At 39.5% G+C, this 10,812-nt stretch overlaps 2 protein-coding genes across 2 annotated transcripts; both read right to left on the bottom strand.

The window, feature by feature from the left end:
* Positions 1–306: 306 nt before the first annotated feature.
* LOC145554260 (nuclear factor 7, brain-like) lies at positions 307–2,805 on the bottom strand. Its single transcript, XM_081613790.1, has one exon. It carries the CDS (start codon positions 2,139–2,141, stop codon positions 756–758), a length of 1,386 nt encoding a protein of 461 aa, XP_081469916.1. The 5' UTR covers positions 2,142–2,805; the 3' UTR covers positions 307–755.
* A 4,781-nt stretch (positions 2,806–7,586) lies between these two features.
* LOC103460768 (nuclear factor 7, ovary-like) lies at positions 7,587–9,994 on the bottom strand. Its single transcript, XM_008403070.2, has 2 exons — positions 9,738–9,994; positions 7,587–9,666 (listed from the first exon to the last, which is right to left on the bottom strand). The coding sequence occupies exon 2, from the start codon at positions 9,647–9,649 to the stop codon at positions 8,264–8,266; it is 1,386 nt and encodes a 461-aa protein (XP_008401292.2). The 5' UTR covers positions 9,650–9,666; positions 9,738–9,994; the 3' UTR covers positions 7,587–8,263.
* Positions 9,995–10,812: the final 818 nt, after the last annotated feature.

The following is a 10,812-nucleotide window of genomic DNA, read 5'->3' as shown; positions in this document are numbered from 1 at the left end:
TTTATAACCTTCCAGCTAACAGCAGTTATTATCTAAGGTTTGTTTTTACTGTTAAATGGAGAGAACAGAAACCAAACATTTGACATTTGGTTATTTTTTCTCTCTGAACTGAAAGCCTTATTTATATCAACTGTTGGGCCAACAGTCTGAAAACAAACCTGAGTGAATAAAAACACAAGTTTACCATGAATTTATGACAGATTTTAAATACGAAGCCTGGAAAAGATGGATGGATGGATGGATGGATGGATGGATGGATGGATGGATGGATGCTCTGAGGCCATTAATCCCAAGTAACTTTACAACTTTTCCTGTTTTTATTGTTTTTATTTTGCTGTTTCAGATTAAAAGACATGAACAATAATCATTTGTTCCCATGAAGCAGCTGAAATATTTGTTACATGAAATTCTCACAAAATGAACAAAAACATAAAATAACTTCAAGTTTGGGTCAGAAACAGCTCATTTGTACAAACAATAAAGCCTAAAACAAAAGAAAATTAATTATTTTTATATGTCCAGATGCTGAAATCAAAAACTTTCAAGAATAATAAATCCTTGTATTTACATATTTTGATTTGTGTCTAAAGTAGAAAACACAGAAAGATATGAAGAACGCAGATGATCAGATCATCTCCAGTTTCCTGACTTTAAAAGTAAAAATAATAAATTCACCAAAACCAGCAAACTATCAATCATAAAACCAATCAATCATCTGATCAATAAGGATTAATTTGTTCTTCATGCTGAGATTATCAGAGCTGCTGTTTGATCACAGAGATCTTCATCGGTTGGATCTTTAATGTTTTATCATAACTGCCGAAGTTCGGAAAAATCTTCTGAGTGAAGGTGTGTGTGAAGGTGTGTATGTGTTTGTTAGTATCCAGATCAGAGAAGGACAGTTTTCCTGTGTCCCAGTCCAGATTCACTCTGATCCTCTGGACTTTCTTCTGGATTGAGAGACGAGTGGAAGGAGCTGGTAGAGAATGTGCTGAGAATATATTTTCATATAACTCAATACCCAACCATCCAGACATTATGGCTCCCTTCCTCTCTAAAGACTCTTCTAACACACCACGTATCCAGTATTTACTGTCTCTAACATCAACATCCCACCTGTGGTTCCCTGAGTTAAAACCCTCAGAACTCAAAATAAACCATGACCTAAACCTCTCTGGATTATCCGGAAGCTGCTGTTTCTCTCCTCCAGTGAAACTGGTCAGATCATCAGACAGATGAAGACATGGTTGTGCCGTGTTTGGGTCCAGAACCAGAGGAGTGTAGGTCACCATGGTCTCCATGTTGCTCCAGATGTTGAAGGCCAGGTTGCCCAGATGTTTGGCCTGGTCTATCAGAGCTCCTGACAGCAGCTGTGGATCCTCCAGCAGGGGGCAGCTCTGGACTCTTTCCACTGCAGCCTTGTAATTGTGCAGGAATGAGACGTCTGCAGCTCTCAGCTCCTCCTCTGTGGCTCTGACTGTGTCTGAAACAGTTGCTATCTCTCTCCTCAGAGCCTCCATCTTCTCCTTCATCATCCCTCTCTTCTGCTCCTCTTCCTCCCTCAGTGCAGCCAGCCTGACCTCCTCTTCCTCTGCTAGAAACTGATGAAGCTGCTTAAACTGATCCCTAATCTGCCTCTCTGTGTGTCGGGCCTGGACCTCCAGGTGTTCTGCTGTCTGATCAAACTCCTCCTGAACTTTCTTCCTGAGCTCCAGCTTCTCCTTTAGAGGCTCCAGAGGTTCCTGAAGTTTCTTCTTGTGTTGCTGAGAAGCTTCACCAATGGGTCTGAATCTGTGGTTGGTGTGTTTTTGTGAATCTCTGCAGACGAGACAAACTGGTCGCTGATGGTTCAGACAGAAGAGTTTGAGTTTCTCAGAGTGCAGAGAGCAGAGACCCTCTGAAGCTGTTTGGTGTCTCTGCTGTAACAAAGACTCACACAGATTCTTCAGAGCCAGATTACAGGGAGGATCATCTGATGCTGCTCTTTTCCTACAAACAGGACATGAGCGACCAGTTCTTGCTCTCCAACATTTCTGCAGACATTCCTTACAGAAGCTGTGGCTACATGACAGAAGAACCGGATCCTTAAATATTTCCTGACAGATCGGACAGTAGAGATCATTGTCTGATCTGGAAGCCATTTTGTCTCCTCAGAGTGAAGCTGAAAACACAGCAGACAGAAAGTTAAACCAGGAAGTCACTTTCTCTCCTGTAGAAACTTTCTGAACTTACTTTTACTTTGGTTTGCTTGTTGTTTCGTCCTCCAGCAGTTTGTGTCTCTAGTTGCTCAGTTCTCTCTCTGTTCTCCTTGTTCAGTGTTAGTTTGATTTCAGTCCGAGACGAAAATGATCCCACGTGCGTTTCCTCCGACTTTTCTCTCTAAACTGTTTTCTGTTTTTCCCGGATGTTCCTGTTGGAGTCAGTCCACCCCAATAGGATTTTCTCTTTGTCTTTTTTTTCTTCTACTGTTTCTTTTTTCTTTTTCTTGGTTTTATTGGAGGTTGGCAACAACGTTTAGTAGCATTACCGCCACCTGCTGGTATGGAGTGTAGATCGTGGTGGTCTGATTTATACTATTTATACAAAGAAACATATCCTCATGTCTACCTTTATACATAATTTAATGTACACACCCACACACATAAATATACATACTTTTATATATATATTTTACACTATCCATCTATTTATCATGCACACATTTAAAAACACACCACTGCATCTAATCAAATTCCATGAAATAATTTACTTTTCTTTAAAAATGTAATAACTTTGTATATGCTTACTATCCAAATTCTTCATCATAATATCTAATAAATTAAAATTTTCCTTAATTCTTTCAAACTCTCTTCTTGTGTATCTTTTTTTTATATTTATGACATTCTAATACAACATGCTCTGTTCTTTCATATTTTCCAGTGATCGCATTTGCCCATGTTATGCTTTTGAATATTAAAGTGTATAATCCTATCTGTCCAAATTTCAACTTTATCAGTCTTTTCTTCTTTCTCCTACAGCAGGTAGGAAACTACAACATAGCGCATTCTGGGTAATTAAAACCAAAACAAATATCTGAATCTAAAGCTAGCAAGAGAAATGTCTCGTAGTTCTTTTTTACTAAAAACAAAATAAATTCTTCAACCATTAAAATCTGACCCCACTCTGTCATTTTATTTTTATTATTGTTGGATTTCATAAACAATTAAGTTTCACGTCCTCTTCTTCAGAGGTTTCCGTTTTGTTTCCTTCAGTAGTTCTTGGTGCAGCGCCCCCACAGGCGAGGAGGGGAACAGAGTTTTGAAAAGATTTGGTCGGTTTGACTTGGTGCAGATTGGAGGTGACCCACAGAGGCCGGAAATGTATCAAATGTTGAAATGTTGGTCCCAAATGAAACCAAATATATCAAACTGTGAGATGGGAAACGTTTTGGATCAGTTCCAGTAGAGATGCAGTGTAAAATCTGTTGAGGCCACATATAATCCAGTCTATGGGAATACTACATGAAACAGTCATTTTACAGTTTCAGGATTCCATAGGACCAGTTTACACAAATTGAGAACCAGGAAGTGTTTGGCTGATCCAAAAGTTACCTTATCAAAAACCTTTTAAAGAACCAAGAACGACATGTAGAGCTCTGAGGCGTCACTGCCTCGGTTAGGTTCATAATTTAACAAAAAGAAAGAGAGATGAGAGGGGAACACTTCTGCTAATCTAATAATTAGCACCGTTAGTGCTTTTGGTAACTTTGAAAACTTTTTTCCACATTTAGCTACCCCTAAATTCTAAAGCACTAATTTGCTGTTTTGTAAGTCTTTAGTTGAATAAAGTTGAATGTCGGTGTGATGGACTGAGTTAAAAACAAGAGGAGTCACAGGATATATTAGAAAAATAGTTTTTTTATTTTAACCAAAAGATTACAAATTACAAAAAGATAAACTGAGCTCATAAAAAGAGGTCAAAGAAACAAAACTGCTCAGGCAAAAGTGTAAACAAACTGGCTGCACAAACAAACGTAACTGATCTAACAATGAAATGACACACAGGGGTTTATGTACACCGGCTGATCAGAACAATTAAGACACAATAGAGGTAACTAAACATAAAACAATTACAAATTACACAAAACAACTAACAGCTAAGTTTGGCTACAGATCCAAAAATGAAAATAAAAAATATTAAACTTTAAATACTAATATTTACTTAAATACAAAACTTATCTAAAAAAAACCCCCTACAAATTCCCCCTGCCAGCAGGAACTACTGGTGCAGTCCAATCAGTATTTTAGCCTGCTGAGCCTTGGCCTCCATCTGTTGTCTGGCCACTCCAAGGCAGGAAAGTACAAACAAAATGAACAATTAGTCTTAAGCAAACAAATTCAATTTTAAGTTGATATAAATATGCTAAATGTTTGTGCCAACAAAAAGAACAAATGTATCCAAATCAACCAATAAATGTTTTACTGAAACTAAAGTGTTGCATTTGTATGAAAAGATAAATTGTGCATAAAAGAGTTACCGACTTTAAACTTCAGAGCGTGACCATAGATTTGGCCATCAGTCAGTGTTGAAGCTTTGTTATACGCTCCTAAGAATTCTTCATATATGTAGATGTTTATATTCATGCTTTTATTTTGAAGTTTCCACTGGTCAGAATTATGTTAAAATAACTTGTATGGTTTCCTTACTCGAGTTATGTCCCACCTTTTCCAGTAGCCATTTTGCTGGAGATTGTTGGGTTGCTAGGCAACAGGGTGAGCTAAGCTGGGGTTGCTAGGTACCCAGCAGTGCTTGCTGATTTGTGACTCAACATGCTGAAGGTTTGACACCAAAATTATTAACTTATTGCCATAACACAGCTGTGTGGTTTTGTTTTAGGCACTTGACAGTTTTAGGTAAAAATAAAAGGATAAAAACGTCCAAAATGTTTCATATCAAATATTGTAATGTGCTTGTTTGCCGATCCCCAGCTGACTCTGCGATGCTCCAGCACTGTTCCGCTCTTCGGCCTGCCACGCCCCTTTCAGACTGATCCAGCTAAAAGAAAGAACAAAAGCGCCAGCATCCCCGCACCAAGACGCAGCTGAGGGACGTATTCCCTGCCAGAACTCTCTAATCGAAGTGGAGCGCTACTCCCTGATCCTCTGTACTGGACCATCGGTTCAGATTCCGTCCGCCCCTCGCTCGGCCGTGCATCCGTCTTTGTCGCTTACAGGATCAGTCCTCTTCTTCTCCTTCCATCCAGACTCATTTTATTCTGGCTTCAATCAGCCTCTGCTGACACCTGAGCAGGAGGGTTTCCGCCTCCTTAAACGGCCGCCTTCCGTCCAGTGTGTTAGGGTTGTTAAAGAGAAAAACAAAAACAATCCAAACATGCAAAGCACAACAAAAAAAATTAAGAAAAGAAAGCAATCATATTTTCTCATGTGCAACAGGGGAAGGCAGGCTTATTGTCATTGTTGAGGAAACACTGCAAAAAAACAAACTTTGAGATCCGGGGCTCAGCAACACAAACCGACCTGACGAGCTTTTGCTGCTCCTCTTTATATCTGTTTGGTCAGAAGAGACTCAACTTCTTCCTCTCTCTCTGCTCTGCCTACATGAAGCCTCCGTTTCAGTTCCTCCTAGATATTTGGGGTCATAGTTCAGATTTTATCTCAGCTTTTATGAGGTTGTTACGTCCACCAAGGGCACAACATATTTGAGGACACAAGACAAAAAGATGAGGGTTAAACAAAATATTTTATTCATAAATTTTCTTTGTTCACTTTGATTTTCTTAGGTCAGCTTCTTCTGATTTTCTGCGAAGAAAATAGAGTTGAAGGCCCTCGGTTCCCGTCTCCCAAAAATAAAAAAAAACAAAACCCCAAAAGTTATTAACAGAAAGTTGGACCTGGTGAGCCGATCAAAAAGAACAAAACGGTACAGCAGGGGGGCCAACCCTATACAGGGCCGTCGAAGCCCCTACTAGTACCGGACTAAAGCAAAAAAGAACCTAATGCAAAAGAAAGATTGAAAACAGGACAACTGGTCCCACCAGGCCAAAATCACAGAAAAGCAAACAAAGGCTAACAGAAAAACCGCATGGCAGGCTAGAAAGTCAGCTGCGGCCCACAGCGACTGGACGTGCGCGCACAGTGGGGGTGGAGCGAGCGGAAGCGAGTGGAAAGGCGGAGCTCAGGCGGAAATCCTCAACATGCCAAAAGCCAGCCTATTTATAGGCGGACCAACAGCGCCACAAATTAACGTCGTTAAATGACCAAAAGGAAATTTCCAAACTCCAAAATATATTAACAAAAGGTCATTCAACTAAAGTCTATAAGAAAACAAAGAAAAGAAATAGACAAAAATCATAATGTGCCTGAAGCACATAACAGAGGTAAACAGCTGCATCTTGTTGTAGAAACACCTTGTTTCCAAGGTTACCATCATAAAAACTGTTGGACAAAAGAAAGCGAGAGATGTATCCAAAGTGCACACAAGAGTATTATTGCATATCCTTCTTCCAAGAAGGATAACAAAGAGATATAACTCTTTGTTATGTTTGTTTGAAGCTCATTGAGAAATTATTGTGATTTATGCTGGTTTAAATAACGGTTGAAGAGGCTTGAAAGATAAAATCCCCTCAAAATAATGAGGGTGGCAGAGTATTGAGGAAAAAACCCCTTGAAATATTTATTCTGGGTGTGACAAGACCCCCTATTGCCCACCAAACAACAACGCCGTGATTGGCAAGTCGTATTGAGTGTCATGGTTGGGGATCACTAAATGCTTTGGGGTTCTAAAGAACCCCTGGGGTGGTATTCCCTAAAATACTGTATTTAATCAATTTATTAAGTGAGAGGAAAACAACCAGTGTCCTCTATAAGGATCGGATATCATTGAGTCCTATTTGGAAATGTTGGACAGAATGTGGGTGAGTGTGTGTGGCCGTCCCCTGACGGTGTAACTTGAACATTGTGTCCTGTAGTTTGAATAATGGACAGAATGTGTGTGTGAGTATGGGGCTGTCCCCTGATGATATAACTTGAAAATTTTATCTTTGTTATGGCAGTTTTTGACCTGTAATCATTTAAAAATAGTTAGAAAATTATGCTTTATTCATGTCATTTTTTTCAATGCCGATTCCTAGATAACTGTAATAACATGATTCTCTCAGAGCTGGTCCAGGTGAGCGTTTACACAGCTCAGCAGGAAGATGATGGCGTCCTCAACTCCAAGTCTGGGCTAGTAAGAGAACTGCGAGGGGTCCAGTGTGGTTGGACCAGAGTCCAGAACGGCTCCAGGACAAGTCTCTCCAGGGTCTTCATGATGTGGGAGGTCAGAGGCCTATTTATAGGAGTCACACGGATCCTTGGAGTCACACGGATGCTGCATCTTTGGTACAGGAACAATGCAGGATGTTTTTACACATCACAGGGATCCTCTGTAGGCGCAGGCTCATGTTGAAGACATGTGCTCTGCTTCTCTCTGCTGGACTGGAGGGTGTACTGCATGTCACATTATTCACATTAGAAACCTTTTGATTTTTTTACCAATATTAGTGGCAAATAATTGCATAAAACTGTAAAACTTATACAGGTTCACATATGGCCAGACTTTTTATTGCAGGTTATCTGTAATAAGTTAACAAAACAAATAATCAGCACAGAAAATCAGTAAACACTGTACTGATGTGAAGTCCAGTAGAAAGGCCTGAACTTTTCACATTTTGATGTTAGAAGGATTTTTAGCTGCAGATTCATGAAGCCACTAATCCCAACAAACCTGATAACTTTAACTGTTTTTATTGGTTTTATTTTTGCCGTTTCAGATTAAAAGGAGAAATTCATGAACAATGATCATTTGGTCACACGAAGCAGCATATGTTTGTTCACATGAAATGTATTTAAACATGAAAAACCTTCAGGTTTGGAAACAGGTACAACATTCATGTAAATAATAACTATTCAACCAGAAGAAAATATATAATGTGGATACATGTTGTGATTGTTTTCATTTTCTAATCCGTTACAAGTAAAATTGAAAGACCAAACTTTCAATAACCATGCTAGAAATTTATTTATTTGTTGTGAATTATAAACACAGTGTTCAAAACATTTCATTGGAAAACACAGAAAGATATGAATAGTCCCCAGATGATGAGATCATCTCCAGTTTTCTTACTATAAAAAATAAGACATTTACCAAACCAGCAAACTATCAATCATAAAACCAATCAATCATCTGATCAATAAGGATTCATTTGTTCTTCATGTTGAGGTCATCAGAGCTGCTGTTTGATCACTGAGATCTTCCTCCGCAGGATCTTTACTGGTTTGTCATAAGTGTCGAAGTATGGAAACATCTTCTGAGTGAAGGTGTGTGTGAAGGTGTGTATGTGTGTGTTAGTATACAGGTCAGAGAAGGACAGTTTTCCTCTGTTCGAGTCCAGATTCACTCTGATCCTCTGGACATTCTTCTGGACTGAGAGATGTTTGGAAGGAGCCGATGGGGAATTTGCTGAGTATTTACCTCCACAAAACCAAATATACCACAATCCAGACTTTGTGTCTCCTTTCTTCTGAACAGACTCTTCTATCACACCAAGTAACCAGAATTTACTGTCTCCAACATCAACATCCCAGCTGTGGTTCCCCGAGTTAAAACCCTCAGAACTCAGAACAGAACATAACCTAAACCTCTCTGGATTATCAGGAAGCTGCTGTTTCTCTCCTTTAGTCAAACAAGTCAGATCATCAGACAGATGGAGGTTTGGACCAGCCGTGTTTGGGTCCAGAACCAGAGGAGTGTAGGTCACCATGGTCTCCATGTTGCTCCAGATGTTGAAGGCCAGGTTGCCCAGATGTTTGGCCTGGTCTATCAGAGCTCCTGACAGCAGCTGTGGATCCTCCAGCAGGGGGCAGCGCTGGACTCTTTCCACTGCAGCCTTGTAGTTGTGCAGGAATGAGACGTCTGCAGCTCTCAGCTCCTCCTCTGTGGCTATGACTGTGTCTGAAAGAGCTGCTATCTCTCTGCTCAGAGCCTCCATCTTCTCCTTCATCATCCCTCTCTTCTGCTCCGCTTCCTCCCTCAGTGCAGCCAGCCTGGCCTCCTCTTCCTCTGCTAGAAACTGATGAAGCTGCTTAAACTGATCCCTAATCTGCCTCTCTGTGTGTCGGGCCTGGACCTCCAGGTGTTCTGCTGTCTGATCAAACTTCTCCTGAACTTTCTTCCTGAGTTCCAGCTTCTTCTTTAAAGGCTCCAGAGTTTCCTGAAGGTTTTTCTTGTGTTGCTGAGCAGCTTCATCGATGGGTCTGAATCTGTGGTTGGTGTGTTTTTCTGAATCTCTGCAGACGACACACACTGGCTGCTGATGGTCCAGACAGAAGAGTTTGAGTTTCTCAGAATGCAGAGAGCAGAGACCCTCTAAAGCTTTTTGGTTTCTCTGCTGTAACAAAGACTCACACAGATTCTTCAGAACCAGATTTAAAGGTGGATCATCCTTAGAAGATCTCTTCTTACAAACAGGACACTGTTTTACTGTTTTCTCCCTCCACCAGTTCTTCACACATTCCTTACAGAAGCTGTGGCTACATGACAGAATAACCGGATCCTTAAAGACATCTTGACAGATCAGACAGCAGAGATCCTCCTCTGACTTGGAAGCCATTTTGTGACTGAGTGAAGCTAAAAACACAGAACACAGAAAGTTAAACCAGGAAGTCAGTTTCCCTCCTGTAGAAACTTTATTCTCTTACTTTCACTTTGGTTTGATTGTTGTTTCCTCCTCCAGCAGTCTGTGTTTCAGCATTTGGTTCCTCAGTTTTCTCTGTTTTCCTTCAGTCTGCCTTGAGTCAGTAGTTTGGTGTAAGGAATGTGACACAGGTGATCCTGGGTGTTTCCTCGAATATTTTTTTCTACCTGAACTATTTCCTGATTTTTCTTCTTCTTCTTTTATGACGGTTGGCAAACAACTTACAGATGCATTACCTCCACCTTCCAGATTGGAGTATGGACCAGATGCTTTATATTCTCCCCATAATACCCGTTCTTCTTAGAAAATTAAAAATACTACTGAAGGCTACATCCCCTGAGGATCGATGAAACAATTCTCTAATATCTAACTTATTTTTATTTCTACTTAACTCTCTAAGTAACACGTCTGTTTACCGTCCATATTTATTATATTCTAAGAAAATATGTACTGTTTTTATTTTCCACAATAATTACAACTACCCGTTGATCATGTTTATTGATTATCTTAAGAGTACTGTTTAATCCTCTATGTCCAAACCTTATTCTGGATATAATATCTTCTTCGTTTCTATTTCTATTTCCTTTTCTTAATTCCACAACTTTTCTTTACTATAATAAAACCTCACATTATCTTCTCTATCCCACTGTTCTTGCCACTTCTTCTTGATATACCCTTATATTTTTTTATCTTGTTTTTATGCCTTTTAATATTTAAATTAACAACATTCTTTTTTTGAAGCACACTTAGTAAAACTATCAGCCAACTAATTTCCTACCACACCAATGTGGGCAGGAGTCCAAACTGAGAACCACGATTTTTAATCCTGAAAATTGAGTGAATTATATCCAATATAATATCTTGTCTTGATTCTGAGTTTCCCTCTTGAAAACTAATTAATGGACTACTTGAATCTGAACAAATTAAAACATTGTCAAGAAAACCCAAGATCATCCCACTTCCCTTTCAACTATTCCTTATTTCAAAGCATGAAAGTTTTAAAGAATGAAATCTAAACATTTTGAGTAATTGGATAAGACTCAAGCTAAAATAGTTATATTAATATTGTTTTGCTTGTA

This window comes from Poecilia reticulata, chromosome 12, assembly GCF_904066995.2.
Source record: "Poecilia reticulata chromosome 12, P_reticulata-male-v2, whole genome shotgun sequence".
NCBI classification, from domain to species: domain Eukaryota; kingdom Metazoa; phylum Chordata; class Actinopteri; order Cyprinodontiformes; family Poeciliidae; genus Poecilia; species Poecilia reticulata.
Note: the sequence above shows the minus strand (reverse complement) of the source record. Positions and strands in the feature narration are given on the sequence as shown.

Coding starts and splice junctions, on each gene's coding strand:
- LOC145554260 (XM_081613790.1), bottom strand. CDS start 2,141: ATGGCTTCCAGATCAGACAATGATCTCTACTGTCCGATCTGTCAGGAA.
- LOC103460768 (XM_008403070.2), bottom strand. CDS start 9,649: ATGGCTTCCAAGTCAGAGGAGGATCTCTGCTGTCTGATCTGTCAAGAT.